A 25,140-nucleotide genomic window follows, 5' to 3' on the forward strand; every position below is an offset into this window, starting at 1 on the left:
ACTTTCCCTGTGGAAGATTTGTCCTGGAATATTTTTACCCTGTAGCAAGTTTGGGCATTCCCCTCACCCCCCCCCCACCACCCCCCCCCCTGTATAAAAATAGGTTATTTTGTTCTGTTTTCTGTGAAAAGGGAGGAGATTCTGGCCAGGCTAGGTTACTTCTTCCCCACCCTTGTTCTTATATCAAAAGGGGGAGATTCTGGCCAAGCTAGACCACTTTCTCTCTCTCTGCCCTGCCCTTCTCCTGTTTTTATATCAAAAGGGGAAGTTTTTGGCCTAGCTAGATCACTTCTTTCCCACCCTTACTGTTATATCAAAAGGGGAGATTATAGGATAAGTACTTTCAGAAATAAAGAAAATATTTTTTTTTTCACTTTTATGCCTACAATTTAGGTAGTTAGACTGTGAATGCATGCAATATCTGTTAAATTAAGTTCAGCCAAACTACAGTCTCAATGTTAGACAGATAGGAAACAAAGAAAAGGGACTATATTTGGGAGAGATTAGTGCAGAAGTGAGCAGTGGTTTATTTTTAAGTCCAAAGCGACTTAATTGGAACATATAGTGACTTGTTAGTGTACAATAAGATTGAAATACAACATAAACTTTATGGAAAAAGACATGATAGATGTTGATTAATAGATATATCACACAAGACCCCTTTTGCCTGTGTACAAGACTTGCAGTTCATCCCAAGTCAGTTGATGGTCCATCATCTTTCCCAGCTGGCCTAATTGCTAACTATAATTTCTGACTTTTTCAAGGGTCTAAGAAAAAGGGTGGGAAAGAAGTAGCCATTAAAGTTGATTCAGGGTGGGGAAAGTTTGGCAAGGGGCAAGTTTAGTGTGTTACACAAGATCTTCCATGGTATATTGTAGAACAGTGTGGTATGAGAGTCCATGGCAGTTTGTCCACTCAACCTCATAGTGCTAGCTGGTATGATCAGGGGTTTAGGTACTTGAAGCACCTTAAATTCTCAAACTTTGACATGTTTTGCAAAACTGGCATATCTTTATGTTTGACTGAATTTCATTTATTAACATACTTGTACTGTCATCTATGTCGTGTGAAGAAAGACCGACATGAGAAAGAACAGGTTAGCATAGCAGCTGATGTAATTCCACAACATTCAGGTGTCAGATTCCTCAAGATATTTCTCAGAACCAGTTTAAAGACTTAAAGATTGATGTTAACAAAATTAGTGTTCTAAATTTATGGCTTAATTAAAGCATGTGGCTATAAAGAACATAAATTTCTATTGTCAGTTGAATATTTTTTATTTGATACCCCAGGAAGAGATGTGTTTATTATGTATATGTGAGCTCCTTTACTTTACTAGTTAATATTGGTAGATGGTGTGGCATTCTCCAGTGTAATAGAATAGGTACATTCTGTGTTTCAGGTTTGCCTTCTAAAAAGCCCATTGTATTACTATTTTAAATAAAAATATATACCAATGTATATATTTATGATTTTTCCGTTTAAAACTCTTCTAACATGTCATAAGATAAATATTTTGCTAAATGTGGTTGTTGTTTTTTCAGCTGAGAATGCCAGTCATTATTTTGATTATTTTGTATTTGTTTAAACGTGGGCCATTGGCCTTCATACTGAATTTAAGAATTGAAAATTCAAATTGATTTTAATATCATCATGTTCTGGCAAATATCAATTGGTATTGTGACTTTGTATGTTCCTGCTCCAGGAAGTGTCGATACAGATCTCTGCTCAGCCACTACTGCAGAACTAACACACAGATGGTTAAAAGGTCAAGGTCATCTAACAGAATGCCAAGGTTGTCTGCTCCTATTTTCAAGAGAGGTATGCGTCCAACTTTGAGAGAATATCCCTAGTATTACCTTTCCAGATCTTTCACTCACTCACACACTCACTCACTTTCTTACTTACCTATGAAGATCCAGGTTATAATTGATCTTCAGTATCCCATACATGGCATAAGAAGTGACTAATGGGATCGGATGGTCAGTCATTCGCACAGACTGATTTTCATGCTATTAACCACTGGACTGTCTGGTCCAGACTCGATTGTTTACAGACTGCCGCCATATAACTCGCTCGCTTGCTCCCTCCCTCCCTCCCTCCCTCCCTCACTCACTCACTCACTCACTCCAGGTGCTACAAAGCCTGATGTCCAACCCCAGAAGAGGACCAGCTACAGTGGACTGATGACAGGCCAACTGCTGGACGACTTCACACCACAGAGACAGGTGACGGACTGATTACTACTGCTGTTTGTACCCAGGGTACATTTCATTTTCAAATATGCACACAGGTAATAAAACTTGGGAGCCATGCTTGTTGATTTCAACAAGTTGGTATGTGACAAAGATCTCCATCACTTAAACATTCAGGCGGTAGGGTAGTGATTAAGGCGTCAGCTCCCCATTCTGAAGACCTGGGTTAGATGCTCCACATGGGTACAATGTGTAATGCTCATTTCTGGTGTCTCCCTCCATGATATTGCTGAAATATTGCTGAAAGAGGTATAAAACCATACTCACTCACTCATTCAAACCTTCCTCCACATCCAGCTGACACACTGATATAACCAGGATATCACTCGTAGCAGTTTTAGAAGCAACTCAGCTCCTACATAACATTGTGCTTTGACTTATTCATTTTGAAATTGTGTTTCAGGGACAGTGGTTAGTCTAGTGGTTAAACATTCTCTTGTTACTCTGAAGTCCCAGGTTCAATTCCTAACATGAGTACAGTATGTGAAGTCCATTTCTGGTGTCCCCAATGGAGATATTGTTGGAATATTGTTAAAAGTGTCATAAGACCATACTCACAAAAATTGTTTCACGACTTCAGGTGTTTCTTTACCTGCGTGCGCTGTGTCTACAAGTCTTCCCAGTGGATGTGTTCGGGGATGACCACAACAGAAAGGTCTTCTTCAAGCGTATCCTTATCTTACTAGGTGATCATTTTAGCTACTGAAATTAGCATCTGTACCCTTGATAATATTTTGAAGCATACAAGGTCAATAGTATCACTTGGACATCATTTGTTTCCTACTTGTTTTTCTGGAGCTGAAAATATCACCAATATTTCAGTATCCTTATGACTACATCTTTGTAATACTTGATTGCCTTTTAAACTTCTGAATCCACAGGTTTAGCTTGAATCTGAGTAAGTCCAAGGGTATATGGTGTCTCTCTTCCTTGTGGTCCTTCAAACACGATCAGCATTAGTAATCTCCACAGGCTGAAGTGAAGGAAACCCCATCTTTTTCCTGGAGTGCCTTAAGGAACATACCCGGGGGATTCCTGATGTATAGATGGGTCCACCCTCACCTTCAATATAGGGGTAGTATTCTAAGAATTATTATCATTGTAGGTATTGTCCATGATTGTTGGTAAGAGGAGTTGGTGTCCAGTTGTCACAGCTCGTCTCCCTTTTGTTATCCTGTAGAAACACTCTGCTCTGGGACAACTGTCGCTCCATCCTTTAGGCTGATGGTAACTTAGAGCTGGGATGACTTTACAAGGATGCATTACTGTGAAGAAATTATTGCAATTCCATTTATTTGACTTAATGAATCATGGGATGAGACTTGGCTGCAGATCCTGGCAAGAATTGATCTTCAGTAAGATATGCTTGTTGTAAGAGGTGACTTACAGGATTGGGTGGTCACACTCACTGAATTGACATATGTCATCAAATCCCAGCTGTGCAGATAGATGCTCATGCTGCTGATCTCTGGATTGTCTGGTCTAGACATGATTGTTTACTAAACGCTGCCATGTAGCTGGAATATTTGGGAGTGTGGCGTAAAACTAAACTCACTCATCTGCAGTGATCATTGCTCATAACATCAATCACTTGATTACCAGGGTCTTGATTTTCGAAGCAGTCTAAGCGTTAAGATAGTGAGAAGCTAATGTTAATGTATGGCACTTATGACTATCTTAGCGCTAAGAGAGCTTCGAAAATCTATGCCCAGGTCTACATTACTTACTACTGGAATATGCTGCATTTTACTTACTGGTCACATTGCTGAGTGTGGAACAGCCAATAAGTAAAGTGCTGTATACAAAGACAAGCCTGCCTTGACATCAGACCAGATCTCCAGGATGTTGTGTCACTGGGTCGACATGAGAAGTACTGCCTCGGTCAGCTCATGATGGATGTCAAGGTGCATCTGTTTATCACATGTCCAACCTGTTGGGCTTGCTGTAACTTACGCTTTCCTTCCAGCTATAGAGGACAGTTTCTTAGTGCTTAAAATAGGCCCAGTCACTGTCATTCATTCTCATTCACTCGCACAAATGCACACCTCACTGAAATCTTCTGTCTGTAGTACTCTATCCACTCACAAACTGAGATACACATGCTTACCGTCACATCCTCTTTCACTCATTCACTGAAATATTTACCTTCCCGCTCACCTGAAATATACCCCCTTCCACCCACTCACTCGCTCACTGAAATATTTACCTTCCCGCTCACCTGAAATATACCCCCTTCCACCCACTCACTCGCTCACTGAAATATTTACCTTCCCACTCACCTGAAATATACCCCCTTCCACCCACTCATTCATTCACTGAAATATTTACCTTCCCACTCACCTGAAATATACCCCTTCCACCCACTCACTCGCTCACTGAAATATTTACCTTCCCACTCACCTGAAATATACCCCTTTCCAGTCACTCACTCACTCATTGAAATATTTACCTTCCCACTCACCTGAAATATACCCCTTTCCAGTCACTCACTCACTCATTGAAATATTTACCTTCCCACTCACCTGAAATATACCCCTTTCCAGTCACTCACTCACTCATTGAAATATTTACCTTCCCACTCACCTGAAATATACCCCTTTCCAGTCACTCACTCACTCATTGAAATATTCACCCATGCACCCACTCACTTGATTACTCATGGACCTATGGTACTAAAACTTGGTACTTGGTCACTGACTGATGCTTGACATTGATGCTTAACGGGTACAACAAGGACTGGTTGCGTCAGAGTCAAAGTAATGTGTCTGAGTGGGGTATTAATGCTAAACTGCATGGCATCTGAGTGAGCTAAATACAGTACAAGCAGCCAGACATACACACGCATGCACATTTTCATATGAGCGAAATAATTTTAAGTGCATTGTTACACCTTAACTCATACTCATACTCTTCACCCAACACACTCTGAAACACTCACTCACTCTCCCAGTCATTTCATTTAAATAACCAGCCATCCAGCCAAGCACTCACTCATTCCAGGTCAAGTCCTACAAGTGTCTCCAACCTGAGCCCGGCGGACATCCCTTCCGTGTGCGTCGTGTGGCCCAGATACTGTGGTGGCTTCTCAACTCATTCATCTGTCCAGTCATCAAGGTAGTCAGATGGCCAAGAGGTTACAGTGTTTGCTGGCTGCAACAAATAACTGGTTCTGTTCCCCACATGGAACTGCTGTCATTTGTACAGTATTCCCAGAAATTATGGAAAAAATCTTTGTTTCCTAATGGTGATAACAGAATTTTGAAATATGTGTTACACTGCGTAGTAAGGACCTCAGTATGGGAAGTAACTCTTGTCGGCTTAAGAGTGAACCATACTACACCAAGAGTCATCTCCCCTTGTGTATCAGACAGCTTCTTTTTTTGGACATGACAGATTTTACTGCAGAAGAGAAAAGAAATCTGGTTCCACAGTTTTACAGTTTTGAAAGGATTGTGGCTAATGCGAAAAACTTCGCTGGTTGACATGACATTCTCTACTGGGCCTACTGTATACAGAACTTTGAAGGATGTTCAGTCAGGAGTTGTTATTGAGCGTAAGACAGGCATAGAGGCCAAGGAAGTTTACTAGATGACCAACAACTTGGTGAGGCAGGGAGTAGGAAAAGAATTTAGAATGGCTGAGATGATTAATAGGGGAAGTCCTCAGGTATATAAACCTTCAAACAAGAATTAATTGGGTGAAAAAGCACAGAATGCCCTCACTCATAGTTGAAAGATGCACGAAAAGAAAGACGTTTAAACTGATGCAAGTTTGGGATAATGTTTTCTTTTCTGATGAAACTTCTGTCTGACTTTTTGTGTGAAAATTTGGACAAAAGATATCAAGAAACCAATCTACCAGCGCCCAAAACAGCCTGAAGTTTCACATATGGGTGGGATATCACCATATGGAGTGACGCTGTTGTGTATTTTCACCGGAAATTTGATGCAGAAACCATATGTAAACATCTTAAACAGTTACCTCCTCACAACAGCCCAACACTGTATGATGATAATTGGATTTTCTAGCATGATAATGACCCAGAGCACACTGCAGGCTACACAAAACAGTGGTTGTCGAATGAAAATGTTCAAAACAGTGGTTGTCGAATGAAAATGTTCAAAACAGTGGTTGTCGAATGAAAATGTTCAAGTTTTAGACTAGCCAAGACACAGCCCTGATATAGCCCTATTGAGAATGTGTGGGGACTAATGAAGGACAAAATAAAAACAAAAACAACCTATATATGTTGAGAAAGAAATGGCAAAATATTGATTCCCTACAAACTTTGATAGGTAGTGTATACTGGTACATTGGTAGCTGAGTGATTGAAACATTCGCTCGTCATGCCAATAGCCCAGGTTCAATTCCCACTTAAGGGCCATTTTTCGTGACCTTCTGGTGTATCCCTCTCATCATATTGCAGGAATATTGATAAGCTCACTCACTCTTACTCAGTATATTTTCCTTGTATTTCATGACGTGTAATGTAATGAAATGTATTCAGAAGATGTCAAGTTAAAAATCATTTTATTTATTTCGTATTAGTACATACTCTTTGAGATAATTAATGTGGAGTGTTTCCTTTTTCCAGGCGTTCTTCTACGTGACAAACACGAACATCTACAGGAATCGTGTCGTGTACTACAGGAAGAATGTTTGGATTAAGCTCCACACCAGGACGCTTACATGTAGGTGGCCATGGTAACCTCACTTTCTGCAGGAGTAAACACAAATGACAAAATAAAAGCAACAAAAAACATCAAAGACCAAAACCACTATTCTTCAATTTCCAAGCTTCAGAATTGCTGAATTGTTTTCGTTATTGAACATGAAGTCTATGTCAGCCAGTCTGTTAACGTCACTCATGTGCTTGCTCATCTCAGCTCTGAGGCAGAAGAAGATGATGTCTCCCATTACTCAGGTAACAGCCAATCCTCCAGTCAAGGAGTTTTGTGTTTACAGTTGACGTTCCGTTTTCCTTCAAAGATCACTTTGTAAGCCTTGAATGAGTACAGGTACACAAACTTTGTAAAATTTGTTCTTGGTTTCCTTATTTATTTCTACAAACTGGATATCACTTCCAAGATCCATTAAATAATTTTCAACTGTTTCAGAGTCAAAATGTATTTCTGTTCATCACTGCTCTTGATCATCTGTAAAGTATGGGGGCGGTGGGCGCTTTTCACACTGAGAAACCGGGATTCGATTTCCCACATGGGTACAATGTGTGAAGCCCAATTCTGATGTCACCCGCCACAACATTGCTGGAATGTTACTAAAAGTGACGTAAAGCCTCACTCACTCACTCACCACAAAAAATGAAACACATGTTTGTCTATTGTGCGAGATAAACTCTATACTCACTCACTCACTCACACATTTAGACAAAGGTGGAGCACCTCCTTGACAGTGACCAAGCTCTGGGAATCTCTTACCTGCGTTTCCTGCCGAAACTGACGTCACTGAGACCGGTGGTCAACATGGGCAGAAAACCAGAACCCTGGACCAAGAAGGTGAAGCCTGATGATGTGTTTGCCATGTTAGATGCTGCTGTAAAGATGTGTGTAGTGACTGACATTGGCAGCATACTACTATAATGTGGTGTAGTGGCTTTCAGTTGCTGTCATAGGTGGAATTATCTGACATGGTGCAGATAAACATGGAAGATGTGATCAACTGAGGAGTTTTGGACTGGAATAGTCTCTAGATGGTTAGCTGTACAATTGAAAGTGTCACATGAAGGCCTTTGAAGGTTTTCTTCAAACTGAAAATCAACTTATAGCTCAGAGTCGAGTCTTTAGTTTTTCCACAACTGCAAGTTTTCTTGCGCTATATTCTTTATGATAATATACCCATACACACTCACTCACTCACTCACTGACATACACATTTACACTCACACTTACTAACACATACACTACTCACTCACTCATTCACAGATATGCACTATTTATGTTCACATTTACAAATACACTGAATAGCAAAAGAAACACAAGTTCGGAGAAAATGCTCATTAAAGTAATCTTTCATGTGTATGTCTTCTATTTAGATACTTGACAGAAAAAACAGTTGCGTTTCTTTTGCTGTTTGGTATACATATGCTGACACATAGACACACCCGCACACAAACTGCTTTTTCTGAGGTTTTCAGCACTACATTCAGTAAGTGGGGCTCACACATCTATTGTACATATTTCAAGATAAATGTATTCAAAGATTTTGTTATTTCAGAAACTGTCCATCAACTCTCAGCTGCGAACCTGTTTGAGTATTCTTCAGTACCATGTTGTGAGTTTTTCAGTTATTATACTTTGTCTGTGCTTATATATTTTCTATATCACAACATGACATTGCTGAAACAGATTCTGTTGTATGATATTTTCATTAAGTTGATGTAATGAATGGTCATACCAAGTATTACCTTGAATCTTAGACGGTTTGTCAAAAAGTTACCTCCCTTCACAAAAAGATCTTCCATCACTTCAAAAATGTCCTAATCGCCTATTTCCAATTCAGCCAATAGAAATGCAGGCAGATTATAAAAATCCTTGCAATACCCTTATGTTCTCTTGTAGACATAGCCATTCTCCAAGACACTGCCGGTCCCAAACTGTCTGTTATATTCTTCAACATGAACCAAGGGCAGTAACTCTGAATTACACTTCCTGTAACAAGGACACCAATACAGCATTCCATATTTTAAGAGTGTGTTAGTGTGTTACATCAACTTACAAGAACAACACTCTTTACTATGTACTGCAAAACATTCATGAAAATGAAACATTTCTCATCATGTGAGACTTGCCAGAGTGGCTAGCTTCAGTTTTAGGTGAATGCCCATCTTCATTGGCATCATAAACCATTGACGACATATGCAAGTGAGCTACAGTTCCTGCATACTGTTGCAGCACCGAAGACCAGAACTTCTAAAGAGTTCCAAATTTGGTTTCCAAGACATCTATGAGACATTACGGGAGTTTGCTGTAAAGAGACAAGCACGGCAGGATACTCGGTTGGTGATGTTATTGCCAGTCCTTGCGAAGCTGGAGTGCATGGTCTTAATTGGAATATTTTATTTGGAAAAAACAAATTTTCAACTTCCACCCCCTACAATTGCAATAGCATAATAAGCAAAGAAAAACAGCATTTTACAATTTTGACAGATAGATAATCTTCAAGTCTCCATACATCTACCAACAGATGTCCTTTAAGAGTGAAGCAAGAGAATGGAATGTCAGATATCCTTCTAAACAGTAACGTTGTGTTCATCACAGAGTACTGTCTGTTGTGACTCACCTCTATAAGTTGTTACAAGCTACTATTTCACATTCTGGTCTTTGTTGAAGACTACTGGGTTAAAAATGCCAGCATGATATTTCAGGTTGCATGCCTCATTCACTTGTTTCACACTGCAGACCTCTATCATTTGTTTCATATTGCACATCTCTCTGACCTGTTTCACATTGCAGGACTCTATGCTTGTTTCTAACTGTAGGCCTCTATGCCTTGTTTCACATTGCAGGACTCTATGCTTGTTTCTAACTGTAGGCCTCTATGCCTTGTTTCACATTGCAGGCTTGTGTCACTTGTTTCACATTGCAGGCCTCTATCCCTTGTTTCACATTGCAGGCAACTGTATTTTGTGAAGACAGACATCAACAAATGCTATGATTCAATAATACAACAGAAACTCTACTCTATAGTCAAGGACATCTTAGAGGTAAGGTGCCAGAGACTTGTTACAGGTGAACATTAGTGGCAGGTGATATGGGCATACATTGATATCTTTTAGGTAAACTCCACACACCCACATAAATGGATATCTTTGAGGTGAAATCTGTGTTAAGCACATCACTGTGCCCATGAAGTTGCCCCTCTTAGTTATGTCGGAATCCTATGATTGATTTATGCTGAAAAATATAATCATTGTTCTGTCAGTCTGACATGTTGCTAAATATTGTTGAAAGCACTGACAAATTCTTCTGGCTTACTGTGTCTCAGTTTGAAACTCACTCAGTTGCCTTAATTCTATGTATTCTCTCTTATGTTCAAACTGAATGGTTCAAACTTTGTTGTTGGGTGGGGTCAATTTGCGCCACTTCTCTTATTCTTTTATCAAATCACATGTGAACTTGGAGACAAAAATTGCAACAGTGAAGTGACCAGTGTGCTAAGTCACAGTATTCCATGATTTAAAAGTGTATTAATTTAGCAAGCTATTTGGCACCCTGCCAGTGACCATCAGGCTTAGAATGTGTACTCAGGACTATATCATTCATCAAACAAGCAAGGGATCAGTTTGTTGCTTCTGTGATGTTTAATTCATTTGTTATTTTTTGTAATACCTAGTCTGAAGATGAGTACATTACCAGAAGATGGGCCAGTATTCACTTGGCAGGGGAACGACTCAAGCGTACTTACCACCGTGAGACATTCACTCTGGGGGAGTATGAACCGGACTTCATTCGGTACATGCGGAACCGCTCTGTACAGCTGACTGACTGCCTACTTGTAGACCAGGTGAATATGCAGTCTAAGTAAACTTAGTCTCAGTGTTATTCGTTACACTCCACCACTGAGTCTAACAATGCCTAGTAGAAGCTGACATCCTTGAATGTCACCAAAACCACTATTTTCAGCAACTGTTTACTGACCGTTGTCATGGTTGTAATGTGCACGCTGTTCATCAACGAGTATGAATCATACGCTAAATAGCATTTGGAATCGTTCGGGTACGAACCTATTCGAGATGAAAAGTTCAAAAGGTATGTCTGAATGTCCATTTTCGCCATTTGGTAAGCTGTGTTCGGATTGGTCATTCTGAAAGGTTACCAGACGCAACCTCCCATAAGGCTTTGTTAGACTCAGGAGTGGAGCGTAACGAAAAGCACCGAGGGAAAGTTTACTTAGACTGAGTGAATGCATTACCTGCTACTCGTGGACTTGTTGAGCAGACTGTGGTCAGGCTTTAAACTGGCTGAGTTTTATCAAACTAATCCTGTATTTGTGTTTTCTGTTGAATAAATCTGATCACTGATTTGTTTGTTGGGACATGATTTACCCAGTTGTTTGTGGAATAACATGAGTATTTGTTGGTCATTGGTTTCCAATTGGTCTGTGGCACTTGGATTTGGCGTTTCTCCAGTTGTGTGTTCAGGTGTCAGTACTCACTCACTCACTCCTGTCTTTCCAGGTGATGCATCCACACCTGACTGCTGACCACCTGGTGTCTGTGTTGAGGTGTCATCTCTTTAACAACTTAGTCAAGGTACGTCACATACTCAACATGTCTGAGTAGGTTGTGTGCCCTTTTGAGTGATGAATAAGGACTCAGCTTTCTTCAAAGAATCTCTTAAACACAATGAACACATGTTCAATACACCATGTCGTACACACAACTTGGTCGTGATAATCAAGATAGCTAAAGTACGGTCGGAAATAAAAAAAACGGATCTAAGGCTGTTACGCTGTATCCCTAAAATTTACACAATGCCAACTGGATATGTCGAAACTCACATTGGCTTAACAGGGCATTCATTGGCATGCATTAGAGGTTATCCAGAAAAGCATGTTTACTCGTAAAATTGGGCAAAACTTGCGACTGGCTTCTGAAAACAATAGATCAGACTATGTAGCTGGCAGTTAGGTCATTCAGCCAGGTATGACAATGGACCGTTGACTCACCTGGCATGAAGTGCAGACGCTGTCTACTTGCACAAGGGGCCATCTCAAAGATATTTTTTTTTCTTTTTTAATTTGCCTTGAATATGTCTATCTTTCATAAACTTTATCTTTATCTTGATATAAGAGAATATGATACTTGATATCCAAAGAAAAGCATAGTATTAAATGTCTCAGAATATATAGGTAGCATGACCACCAGAAGATTGACAGGACTGGGTATTGTTTTGTAAATTGTTATGACATGCCATGTACTTCCACAGTTTAATTTTCCCTAGGGAATTATCATACATTAGCTGATATTACTATCCCCGAGCCCGAGCCCGAGCCCGACCCCAACCACTGTCTGCTGTGCCAGTCCTGATTTTGCTTTTGAGAAGACCCCTCCTACCTGTTCTTCTTATACTGATAGTGAGACCCCATGGTAGCTACATCCTGAGTAGCTTCAGCATGAAAGTTATGATTGTTTATGTCAGCCATCTTTTTTAATGAAGCAAAATCTAATTTCAAAATGGACATTTAAAAAGTGTCCTTTGTAATACAATATCATCTCACACTAATTTGCATAAAGCTGTGATGTGTTCCAAATAAGTTGCTTTGAACTTTGAAAAAGTTCATTGCTCATTTCTGCACTAACCTCTCCTCAGAACAGTCCTTTAATTATGTTTCCTATCTCCCTACCAGTGGAACTGTAGTTAGGCCGAATTTATTTTTAACAGATATGTTACACTTTCGCACATCAAGTACATAAATTGCAGAGATAAATGTGAAAAATACAGTTTTTCCTATTGCCGAAGTACTTAAGGTGTTGTATCAACTACCGTGTCAAATAGGGACCTGCAGTTCAAACATCTTGACAATCCAGTGTTTGATCTCCCCTCTTACAGATATAAACTTTGACGCATTAGTAATTAATAATTTCAGTAGTAGCACCACCATCTTTTCTCCACTTAATAACAAACAACATATCAGATAATTTGCATCATAAATCAGCTTCAAAACAAGCAAGGATAAGTTAAGCACAGATGTGACAATTGACCAGTACATGGCATGCACTGTCTACTTTTCGTAAATGCATTCTCTGCACCAGTCCAACTTATCCTTGTTTGCCATTAAGTAAACAGTCCTAGCTATCTACCACAGCAAAATGGAGGTAAGATACCCTAGAAATAAGGAATGCTGGATTAGCAAATTAGACACTCATTAATCATAGTTGTGGATTTCAATCCATTGAACTTTGTTGCAGATTGGAAGGGGTTATTACCAACAGACTATAGGAATCGGGCAGGGGTCTGTCCTATCCACCATGTTATGTAGCTTGTACACTGCCCATCTGGAGCAGTTCACACTCAGCAACACTCAGGAGGATGAGCTGCTGATGCGCCTCGTTGATGATAATCTTTTCATCACCCCCTACAGGGAAAAAGCTGTGCACTTCCTCAGTACAGCTCTACAGGGTAACTATACACCACACCATACCCTGGTTCACTCCATGACATAAAACTGCACCTCAGGGTGGGCTTATGTCAGTCCATTACTTAACTGGGGCTCTTTTCCCAAAGCAACCTTTACTAACTCCCATTCTTTAACATTGCACTACGGTTGCCTTATTCACTTATGACTGATCACCTAAGTGCTTTGTGAAAGGAAACCCAAAGCGCCATTCCACTAATCATTCCACTAGCCACACGCCAATTGTCAACCCCTAAAATCCCAATTTTAGCCTGACGCTACGATCGGCAGGCCATTCCACGAACTTATCTTAACAAAGTCAATCGTAAAGTTAAGATGCAAAGTCTTAGTTGCTGAAGACCAACTGAGGAATGCTAAAATCAGTTGTAGAGGAACCAAAATGGTGGCTCTCATTATTCTCTGTGATGAGAACGAGTGAGCTATACACTGAGACTCTTGCTTGAAGTTTCTTTTCTATGTTTACTCTTGGTTCCAGAACTACTGATGAACTAATATTCGATGAGCCACGACCTGAAAAATGACTGCAGTGTGTATATATGGCAAGGCGCTCTCGAACATTCCATTTGAAAAATAAGTGAAACAGGTTGTGTCCGGCCTACAACTTGACAAATTCCTTGTGCGAAACGTGTCTGCAGGACACGTGTTAAATAGAAGCGGCATTGAGTTCACGCCACATTCAGCATTTGTTGCATGTGCTTAATCCCCTATCTACAAGTGCAGCCAAGTGTATTTGTCTACATTCCCTTCCTCGCCTACTTGTCTCAAACGCATTTACTGCACAGGCTCATCTAATACATGTTAAGCAGTACTTCCATTACCTGCTAGGTGATGCAAAGGGAGATAACTCATGCTTTGCAATTTTCTATATTTTTCTATAATAGTCTTGATCGTACCTAGAATCAGATCACAAGATCTGGACTGACCACAATGGGCCTAAGATTGGTTACTAGAACTGGCGTAACATTTTTACTATTTTAAGTTGGCTGCTGTATATTTCAGGCAATAAGGAGTACAACTTTACTTCCAACATGGACAAGGTCCTTGTCAGCTTTGAGTTGATTCATCCAGAGCAAGGTCCAGTTCCTTCAGTTGACAGTGAGGGTAGGTGACCTGTTGATCACTGGTATGTCCAGTTCTTCAGTCGACATTGATGGTCAGTTGCATGTTGAGGTTGATATTTCAGTGTTTTACTAATATTTCCACCCAACAAATGCCTTGAAGATACAAACAGTGAATTGCAAAATAAACTCTGAATGCTATTAGTTAGTAATGTATTCCCAAAATTTAAAAATTATTGAATTCTGAAATGATTTTTCAATTGAATACATAGGACTGATGATATCCCAAAGTCAACCATAATGTTTTTAGGAGATTTGTTTGCAGAGTTTCCTTGGTGTGGGATGCTGCTCAACACGCAGACCTTAGAGGTGATGGTGGACTACAACAGATATGCAGGCCAAGGTGAGAGGCTTACCAATATGTCATATGCTGTGTATGTGAGGGTTTGCCTGATTTGTGTTCTTGCATCCATTTCACTAACACATTAATTAACTCACGCCCTCACCGTACAGAATTTATTTTCCAGCCATCCGTGATACCATCACGATAGATTTTTCTGCCCAGCCAGGCATCTCCATGAAGAACAAGCTACTAATGTGAGTACAACCTACTGAATGAATGAACATTTTATTAATGCGAAAAATGCGTCTGTACATGTGTCGCATTATTAAAATGACGCATTTCAGTCTGGGGGGTGTACTTTTGAATAAACGTCAGAAAACGGAAATCTCTTCCTTGCACTGACACTACTTAATACCTAAAGAAATTATTCAACGGCAAATTTTATCACTAAGCAGAAGTGTTGACACTACACACTACACCAGTCAATACAGGTCACTTCCTCATTACGGGTATCGCACGTCAGTTATCACTGGTTACAATAATCACTGTCAATTGTTCAAAGTCATTGAAGCACATCAGCCAGATCGGACATTCTCCAGCCACGCAGGATCGTTTAGCAATCTTTGCTCACCTTTGCAATCGCGGCCTCCATCCATTTGGCATGTAGAGGCTTCATCACACTTATTCGTAAATCCACTTTTTGGAACCTGTCAAATTGTCTGACACTTTGTTGGCATACCAATTAATAAATTGGTTCTTCATGGCCACCTTGAATTCACCATTAATTGTTGTCATAAGACAAGTAGTAGCAAGCAATCACATGATCAAACATAGCAGCGTAATCAAAACATCGTCCGCTCCATTCCATTCAATGCTTAACAAGTTCAATTCAGATCACTAGTGTGTGGTAATAAGAAAGGAAAAGAAAATGAACATCAAAGAATCAGGGTGTCGCATTTTCTGATCGACACAGCTTCCTCACGCATTTTAGACAAGACCTTTGCACTCGCATTAATTCATGACGTATTAATTTCATGATTTACAGTATACTAGAAATATGCCAGAAAATGGCTTCATCTAGTTTGGTCCTGTCTGCAGTAAAAGCATCTCGTATCTCCAAAGTATAACCAATGCGATGAGGATGTGATAAATTCAGGAGATGTCATTCATTGGTTAACCGTCTATGACTGACATATACGTGGAACACTGGTAACTTACTCAGAAATTATATGTGTTGTAAACAACTGAAGAAATATGTTGATCATTTTCAGGTTCTTGAGGCAGAAGTGTCAAGGGCTGTACATGGATCCACAGGTGGGTCTTCTCTGCCTGTTCTTCTCTTTACTCTTGTTGTAAGAGGCGACTAATGGGATCAGGTAGTCAGACTTCGTGAATAATGCTGAGTGCGGCATTAAACTAAAGTCACTCACTTACTCACTCACTCCTCTCTTTACGTGTTCCTGTGTCTGTAACTTCCTGTCATTACTTCTTATTGTGCCTTTCCCTGTGTGTGTCAGTTCCTGTCTTTATTTGTTCTTGTGTCTGTTCCTGTCTATACATGTTCTTGTGTGTCTGCTCCTGTCATTACATGTTCCTGTGTGTCTGTTCCTGTTTTTACTTGTTCCAGTGTGTCTGTTCCTGTTGTTACTTGTACCTGTGTGTCTGTTCCTTTTTTTACATGTTCCTGTGTGTCTGTTCCTGTCTTTACATGTTCCTGTGTCTGTTCCTGTCTTTACTTTTTCTTTTATGTCTGTTCCTGTATTTTTTCATGGTTCACAATTTCCACACTTACATTTCTGTGAACTCTGTAGGCCTGATACATCAGTCGAATGTGGATCATGTTAACATCTGTTTTAAGTTATGATCAGGCATTTAGTCTTTGCCGTCATAATTCTATTCATTTTAATGCCTACATTTAAAATTGGAACATTTTGTCTAATGATATGGAAAGGTTTCAGATCCATGGATTTATGTGAAGATATATAGGCTAGTATGAATGTGTTATCTTCTTCGATGGTGACACACTTTCAGCAGGGTCCTTCTGTCTGTGGCTGTTACAGTATCTATTTAGTTCACATTTCTTGACTTAACAGACACAGTCATAAAGCTAAGCCTTGCTGAATTAAATCCAGTCTTGTTGTATGACTCTGACCCAGCCTAAAGGAATCATCAAGTAAACACCACTTTGTTGATGGTATTGTAGATCTTAAGTTCCAACTGTTCTGTTATTTTGGTCTCCCACACTAAGATAGTGACTTCTAAGTTCCCATTGTTATTCGCTTTATCTGTCTACAATGTTTCCTATGAAAGGCATCGTCTCTCTGGCAGATCAACAGCATCACCAGGAGAATCATCAACACCTACAGAGTGTTCCTTTTGGCTGCCTACAAGCTGCACTGCTTCGTCCTCAACTCTTGGCCAGCCAAACGCCGGAACAACCATCGTTTCCTGACAGGTGTGTCTAGCCGGAGTTATGAGGCACTTACTGAACAGTCTGGCTTTGTGACTTGAGAAACAGCAAGTTGTAATACCCAGCCTGTGTAAACAATGTCAGTCTATGTGCTGTCTGATCCAGGGTCCAGCATTGTGTAAAGCACCAAGTCATTCAAATTTTTATTCTGAATCCCTGGGGTGCCTACAACACAAACTGCCAAGGTGGCATTAGAGTGAGTGAGTGAGTTTAGTATTTTCACCATGTGTATCCGTATACCAGCAATATTACAGCAGGGGACACCAGAAATGTTCTTCACACATTGTACCCATGTAGGGCATCAAACCCAGGTTTTCAGCATGACGAGCAGAAGCTTTAATCTTTAGGATACCCCACTGCCCCTGGGTGGCACTAGAAGGTTAGAAGTAAGTTAAATATACGTAATCAAATGACATGCTGTGTGTTTGTAGGCACCACAATCATGTCAGTTATATTTGCAACTTAGTACAAAGAAATAGCACCAAAGCACCAAAATTTAAGTCTTCCTGATGAGTGGACAGTAATTCTTCACATCATTCACTGAAGCTCAGCGTATATCTAATATTTCAACATTAATGTTTCAGGAGTCATCCTTAACCTTGCCAGCTACCTTCATTTCAAGGTCAAGGCCAGTGTCAAGGTTTGTTTCACAATGAGCATGTATTCTTGATGAGATGTTTTGGTCCATTCTGGCTTGCTTTCCAATTTCTAATAATAGAAAGAGTTTCCCATCAGGCACTGGTTTCCTGTCTCTCAAATAAATGCAAGTTGGTCGTTGATATACCATGCACCAGGAGAATGTTAGGGGAGAACCCTTAGATAGGACACATGTCCATGATTACAAGCACAGACATGCTAAAGCTCCTGAACATTCCTGCTCTGAGACAGACCACAAAAGTGGAGTTTAGAAGTGAAGATATATAACTTCATCTTTTCAGTAAAGAGTTGTGTTTTGATTAGATGGCTGTTCTTAACATCATAGCTTTGAAACCATGATCAAAACAAAGAAAGGAGAACAGAGGTTTTATGCACTGGAATATTTAGAAAGCTCTTATGTATTCCTTTATGTAGATCCTGTGAAGATAGGGGTCAGAACTGTGCTTCAGTAACCCGTGCTTGTTGTAAGAGATGATTAAGAGGATCTGGTGGTCATGCTAGTTGACTTGGTTGACTACATGTCATTAGCTTCCATGTACAGATTGCTGAGCATACTGTTGATCACAATATTGACTGGTCCAGACTCAATTATTTACATACCGCCCCCAGAAAGATCGAATACTGCTGAGTGTGGTGTAAAACTAAATCCATTCATTCACTCCCCAATGTTTATATAAAGCAGTGGCAAAACTACCATTATATAAAAACCCGGACTTATACAAGATTTTTACTAAAAAGGTGAACATGCCTCAGAACTATCTAAATATAAAGTGCTGCTACCTGTCAGGCTTACACAAAAAAGTTGGTATGCTATGTACCAGGAAAGGACCTGGACATTTCCTCCTCTGAGACTGCCTACAGAGATGGAGTGTAGAAGATATATAACCTCTTTGCTTTCAGTAAAACATTGTGTTTTGTGATTAGATGTCTATTCTTAGTATCATGGCATTGAAACCAGGATCAAAACAAAGAAAGAAAAACAGTCCATACACACTGGATTATTAAGAAATCTCTTATGTATTCCTATATGTTGAGACCTGTGAAGGTCCAGGGTACAATAGGCCATCAGCAACCCATGCTTGCCATAAAAGATGGCTATGCTTGTCATAAGAGGCAACTAACGGGATCAGGTGGTCAGACTTGCTGACCTGGTTGACACAGGTCATCGGTTCCCAATTGCGTAGATTTATGCTCATACTGTTGATCACTGGATTGTCTGGTCCAGACTCGATTATTCACTCACTCACTCACTCACTCACTCACTCACTCACTCACTATGTTGATATAAAGTCATGGAGAAAACTTTGTAGTGAGTGAGTGAGTGAGTTTAGTTTTACGCCGCACTCAGCAATATTCTGGCAATATGGTGGCGCTCTGTAAATAATCTAGTCTGGACCAGACAATCCAGTGATCAACAACATGAGCATCGATCTGCGCAACTGGGACCCCATGACATGTGTCAACCAAGTCAGCTAGTCTGACCATCCGATCCCGTTAGTCGCCCTTTACGACAAGCATAGTCACCTTTTACGGCAAGCATGGGTTGTTGAAGGCCTATTCTACCCCGAGACTTTCACGGGTCGAAAACTGTGTAAATGTAGTAGGATTAAAGTGATGTACTTAAAACAGAATACTTCATCCTGAACCGTTTGTGTGTATTCCAGCTAACCACAGACAAGGATGGAGAAACATCGCTGTTACCATTACCTCTTGTGAAGTGGTAAGAAAACGAACATACTAATCACAGAAACAAGGAGTAGTGCTGCAACATGTTGGTTGAAAAATTTGGATAGATGAATTTGATTCCTGGAGAGTGTATTGTTTGTGAATATTTATCCTACAAAACTGTTCTCAGGAGACATTGTTTGAGTTAGAATATGGCCCCAGAAAGCTATGACGGCTAAAAGTGGTTGGGATATTTGTTTTGTTGGTTGGAATATTGCAGAGTGGGTTTAGACAACAAACTGATGGCTTGACTATTCTCCATGAAACCCCAGGTTAGTACTGGTTTTAGCATCCCATGCCTTTCCAATAGGTAGCTAAAAGGTCAAAGTGTTCGTTTGTCACAGCAAAGACATGGGTTCAATTTCCCACATATGTGCAAATCCCATTTCCGGTGTACCCCTGCAGTGATATTACTAGAGTATAGCGTAACAGCAGTATAAAACCAAACTCATTAATGGGATTGCAAGGTCAGGACCGCTTTGCTGCATGTCATCATTTCCTTCTTGTGTGGATCAAATAATCATGATGTGAATTTCTAGATTGTCAAGTCAGCTGCTTATAAACGAATATTAGTCAGCTGGAATATAGCTATCTGTGACATAGAGCAAGAAGAGCTGACAAACTGCACATGATGACGCTGCAAAAACACAATTCATCCTTGTCTGCCAGAGTCTCAATTACTCTAGTTGAGAGAATATTGCTGAAATATTGCTCAACGTGGCGTTAAACAAATAAGAAATAAACTTATACCTGGTCTATTCCTTGGCAAGCTGTGTGTGCATTACGGAAGTAAGTTCTACCAACAAAACTCTCAGTTGTTTGCTCTTGTCTTGAATTATTTTATTGGTGGCCTAAGGATACAGCTGAGGTATTGCTGAAATGATTTAAACAAACAAGAAATAATCTGATACCTGGCTAGCTATTTTCAAAACGTTCGTAGCCCTACGAACTTCTTAAGCCCATTCTTAACATATTGGCTACAACGGAAGTTAAGAATTCTTAGGGCTACGAACGTTTCGAGAATATGGGCCCTGGTCTTTTACTTCCTAAGCTGTGTGTGTATTACAGAAGTAACATCTACCAACATAACTCTCAGTTGTCTGCCGAAGTCTCCGTTAATTGGAGACCTAAGAATATGGCTGAAATATTGCTGAATTGTGTTAAAAAGCAAGAACAAGCAGGACTCTTCCTCGACGTGATGTGTGAAGATTCTCACAGTAAAGCTGCAGCTGTGGTCTCCTAAAATCACAGATATTTCGAGGCCTTAGTTCATGACTAAAATATGCTAACAATGGTCTTATAGAACACCAAGCTTATGGATAGACTTTCCTCACCAGGCTGTGTGTGCAGGCCCATGTGGTGAAACTCAAGCAGCATCACGCCATGTACTGTTCTGTGCTCACCTCACTCAAGGCCTACAGGAAGGGCTTCTGGAGGAAGATGGTAATGTGTTGCTTCAGTCTTTGCATATCCTGTCAGTCCAGTGCTTCGTTGTACATCTATATCATAGCATACTGCTTTTAATATTAGTCCCCTGCTCTTACAGGGTCTTCCTATTAAAATTATACAAGAGTAAAGTTTAATTCAGCATCAGTTACTGGTATGTGCTGCACTTCTGTTAATGTGAAAAGAAACCTGTGATAAAGATAAGGAAACATGGACTGTCAGGTCAGTTGAGTGATCATACTAAAGGTTAAGCATCTGCATCATTTTAGGCATCTTTTCCCACAGTAAGCTGATGGTCCAGTGGTTCAAATAAACAGGATGGGGCACACAACACAGGACAGGTGTACGACCCTGCACAGTGCACAACTAAGGACATGGTATGACACAGGACAGGGCAAACAACTCAAGACAGACTCACAACTCAGGACAGGGCACACAACACAGGACACCCCTGCACAGGGCACAACTCAGGACATGGCACAACACAGGACAGGGTGTACAACCCTGCACAGGGCACAACACAGGACAGGGTGTACAACCCTGCACAGGGCACAACACAGGACAGGGTGCACAACCCTGCACAGGGCACAACACAGGGCACACAACACAGGACAGGGTGTACAACCCTGCACAGGGTACAACTCAGGACATGGCACAACACAGGGCAGGGTGTACAACCCTGCACAGGGCACAACACCGGACAGGGCACACAACTCAGGACAGGCACTCAACTCAGGGCACACAACACAGGACAGGGTGTACAACCCTGCTCAGGGCACAACTAAGGACATGGCACAACACAGGGCATTGTGTACAACCCTGCACAGGACACAACTCCTGTGCATGGCACAACAGAGGACAGAGCTCACAGCCCACTACAGGGCCCAAGTCCTTGATGTACTCATCATAAAACAAATCTGTCTTGTTAGAATCCAGTATTGGTCGTTTAATTTGATAAATATCAACTGTCTACTTCCAGATCCCCCAGCACAGGTGTGAGGTGGAAGTCCTGAAGAAGAATCCCATCCCTGTAGAGTTCCAGCAAATCCTGGAGAGGTGATCAGACTCCTGTCTTTACATCCTGGAGAGGTGATCAGACTCCTGTCTGTACATCCTGGAGAGGTGATCAGACTCCTGTCTGTACATCCTGGAGAGGTGATCAGACTCCTGTCTGTACACCCTGGAGGGTTGATCAGACTCCTGTCTGTACACCCTGGAGAGGTGATCAGACTATGTCTGTAGATACTGAGTTGTGATGTATATGAACATAGAGATGTGTTGTATCTGCATGTCATTGATGACTGATCAATCATGGCATGACTGTTTGTAATGGTGAAGTGACTGACCATGTGTAAAGCCCTTGTACAAAGTGTCTTTATGTAGGCATACGAACAGGACAGTTTGTTAGCCTGTGACTCAGGCTTTGTTATGTTTTTGTTTGGGAATAAATCTTTTCATTGTGTCTTCCTTTCTGTTGTGTGTGGATGTCATCAGTTATCATTTTTGGGATCATATCTTTGTCCAACTTCTTGTCAAACTTTCAGACTTGTCTAACTGCAGACATCCTGTGATGCCTTCAGTCTTGTCCAACTGGGGTCTTTCCTTGAAACCTTCAATCTTCTTGAACTGTTGACTTCTTGTAGAACCTTCAGACTTGTCCAACTGCAGACGTCTTGTAAAACCTTCAGACTTGTCCAACTGAAGACTTCTTGTGAACCCATCAGATCTGTCACACTGTAGACCTCTGGTGAAACCTTCAGAGTTGTCCAGCTGTAGACCTCTTGTAAGACCTTCAGACTCATCCAACAGTAGACCTCTTGTAAAACCTTCAGACTTGTCCAACTATAGACGTCTTGTGAACCCATCAGACCTGTCACACTGTAGACTTCTTGTGGAACCTTCAGGCTTGTCCAACTTGTCCACAGACTGATTACATGTCAGAATAAACTGTATAATCGCCATGTGTTAATTAATATTGCTTTACTGTTCTTTCAGCAGTACTGAAGTGGACAATAGCAATGCGTTCATATGAGGAATCAAACAAAATTTTATGTGTGATGAGCAATGCAGTTACCCTCCACCACAAAGATATCCCAATGTCCAACACCAACTGTCTGTAAGCATCATACCTTGAGTGACCATGATTTACCAGGGAAATATTGGGACATCATAATGGTTTCTTGATCGTTATGATGTCCACAGAATACAACTAATGAAATCTCCTTGATCAGATGCTCTGATACAGATACAGTCCATACTCGCATTTGATGAAACAGTGTGACAATCACCTGGTGACAGTTTAGTCACATGTCCATACAAAGGACTAGAACTGTGACGTTATATACTAGTATTAATAATTATAATCGTGATGTATCAATACTTTTTTTCGATACCTATATGTATCATTGACCTCCAAATTGTTAATATTCACGCGTCACGAGGGATTTTGACACATGGCTACTTAGGCACCTTCTTGACTGCAGACAGTACTAGGGTACCTACAATGTGTGAAGCCCCGTACTGGTCTCGTGTCCACATACTGTAACCTGAAGAGTCTTAAACTTGCTGATATGTGGATGGAAATGCCATGTGGTCAGATGCCACGGAGTCTCCGTCACTACTAAGGACACTAGGGCTGGGTGCCCTGTGTGATCATCATTGGAACTTTACATTTATTTACACGAGTACAGTTTATTTGGAATTTTATTTCATTTCTTCACTTTAACTTGGCGTATTAGGGACAGTAAAGAAACATTCATCCAAACATGGCAGGCCAGAAGTGGTTACGCATTTTGTTTCTGATATCACACTCGATATTACATGCATCTTATGTCCTGTGAAGGTCAGGATTTCACACCCATACTTGTCATGAGAGGCTGCTAACAGGAACAGGTTCTCAGTCTGCATATCCTTTCAGTCTAGAGCTTCTTTGTACACCTATATCGTAGCATACTGTTTTGATATTGGTCCCCTGTACTTACAGGGTCTTCCTATTGAATCATCCAAAAGTAAATTTTAATTCAGAGGCAGTTACCGGTATGTTCTACACTAACATGTTCTGTTTTTGTAAAAAGAAACCTGTGACAAACATAAGGAAACATGGACTGGCAGATTAACGCTTCTGTTTAAACTAAAGAGGAGTCCCAGTGAGATGAGAGATTCAGTACCTGGGGAAATCTACGGTCGCTTCCTGAGGGACGTCAGTCTTGCAGAATGAAGGAGGGGAAATGTTGAGGCTCATGATGTCGGTGTTCATGATTTCAATCATGGGGTTGTTTGGTACAGACTCAATCATTGACAAACTGCCGTCAAATAGCTATAATAATGGCATGCACGGAGTTAAACAACAAATACCAGCGTGTCATATCAGTGGGTATTTAACAGCAGGTGACGTGCATCTCCTGGAACACGGAACAACTGGAAGCACGTGTATGCTTACTTTTTATCTCTACACTTTCATCATAGAGTGAGTTTCAGTTTTTAAATTCTGAGATTTACGTGTTAAAACGGCAAGGCAAAATTATTAAGATTCGCAATCTTAATTTCACTTTATTTGGATTACTTGTTTGTTTAAAGTGAAATTCATCGGTTCGTTTACACTGTTACCAGACTAGGCCACCTCACTGAACCTTTATTATTATACCTTCAGTTAAAAATGCAGTGGACCCGGGAAGGTCCCGGGGTAGAGTAGGCCTTCAGCAACCCATGCTTGCCATAGCAGATGACTGTGCTTGTAAGAGGCGACTAACGGGATCAGGTGGGCAGGCTTGCTGACCTGGTTGACACAGGTCATCGGTTCCCAATTGCGTAGATTTATGCTCATACTGTTAATCACTGGATTGTCTGGTCCAGGCTCGATTATTTACAGAGCGCCGCCATATAGCTGGAATATTGCTGAGTGCGGCGTAAAACTCGACTCATTCAATTAAAAATGCCGTGGAATTATGTCACTGAAATTTTCACATTAATCAACAGTGCGTGTAACGTCTTAACTCTCAAAGCATAACACAACTGTCCCCGAAGAATAAC

At 40.7% G+C, this 25,140-nt stretch overlaps 1 protein-coding gene across 4 annotated transcripts in view; it reads left to right on the plus strand.

Annotated features, from left to right (window-relative positions):
- LOC137255778 (telomerase reverse transcriptase-like) overlaps nucleotides 1-22,573 on the plus strand; it is a 49,576-nt gene extending 27,003 nt beyond the window's left edge. For all 4 annotated transcript variants that reach the window (XM_067793304.1, XM_067793305.1, XM_067793303.1 and 1 more), the window contains exons 12-34: nucleotides 1,706-1,821; nucleotides 2,134-2,228; nucleotides 2,836-2,923; nucleotides 4,089-4,159; nucleotides 5,256-5,369; nucleotides 6,850-6,946; nucleotides 7,142-7,179; nucleotides 7,643-7,771; nucleotides 8,490-8,546; nucleotides 9,167-9,270; nucleotides 9,888-9,978; nucleotides 10,608-10,778; nucleotides 11,452-11,526; nucleotides 13,186-13,396; nucleotides 14,412-14,513; nucleotides 14,796-14,873; nucleotides 14,998-15,067; nucleotides 16,085-16,127; nucleotides 17,142-17,268; nucleotides 17,868-17,923; nucleotides 19,605-19,660; nucleotides 21,003-21,108; nucleotides 22,091-22,573. In XM_067793304.1, coding sequence (XP_067649405.1) covers nucleotides 1,706-1,821; nucleotides 2,134-2,228; nucleotides 2,836-2,923; nucleotides 4,089-4,159; nucleotides 5,256-5,369; nucleotides 6,850-6,946; nucleotides 7,142-7,179; nucleotides 7,643-7,771; nucleotides 8,490-8,546; nucleotides 9,167-9,270; nucleotides 9,888-9,978; nucleotides 10,608-10,778; nucleotides 11,452-11,526; nucleotides 13,186-13,396; nucleotides 14,412-14,513; nucleotides 14,796-14,873; nucleotides 14,998-15,067; nucleotides 16,085-16,127; nucleotides 17,142-17,268; nucleotides 17,868-17,923; nucleotides 19,605-19,660; nucleotides 21,003-21,108; nucleotides 22,091-22,171 — 2,176 coding nt within the window. In that variant the 3' untranslated portion in view covers nucleotides 22,172-22,573. The remainder of the gene's footprint in view (nucleotides 1-1,705; nucleotides 1,822-2,133; nucleotides 2,229-2,835; nucleotides 2,924-4,088; nucleotides 4,160-5,255; nucleotides 5,370-6,849; nucleotides 6,947-7,141; nucleotides 7,180-7,642; nucleotides 7,772-8,489; nucleotides 8,547-9,166; nucleotides 9,271-9,887; nucleotides 9,979-10,607; nucleotides 10,779-11,451; nucleotides 11,527-13,185; nucleotides 13,397-14,411; nucleotides 14,514-14,795; nucleotides 14,874-14,997; nucleotides 15,068-16,084; nucleotides 16,128-17,141; nucleotides 17,269-17,867; nucleotides 17,924-19,604; nucleotides 19,661-21,002; nucleotides 21,109-22,090) is intronic.
- The last annotated feature ends 2,567 nt before the right edge of the window (nucleotides 22,574-25,140 follow it).

Source organism: Haliotis asinina, chromosome 11, assembly GCF_037392515.1.
Source record: "Haliotis asinina isolate JCU_RB_2024 chromosome 11, JCU_Hal_asi_v2, whole genome shotgun sequence".
NCBI lineage: Eukaryota > Metazoa > Mollusca > Gastropoda > Lepetellida > Haliotidae > Haliotis > Haliotis asinina.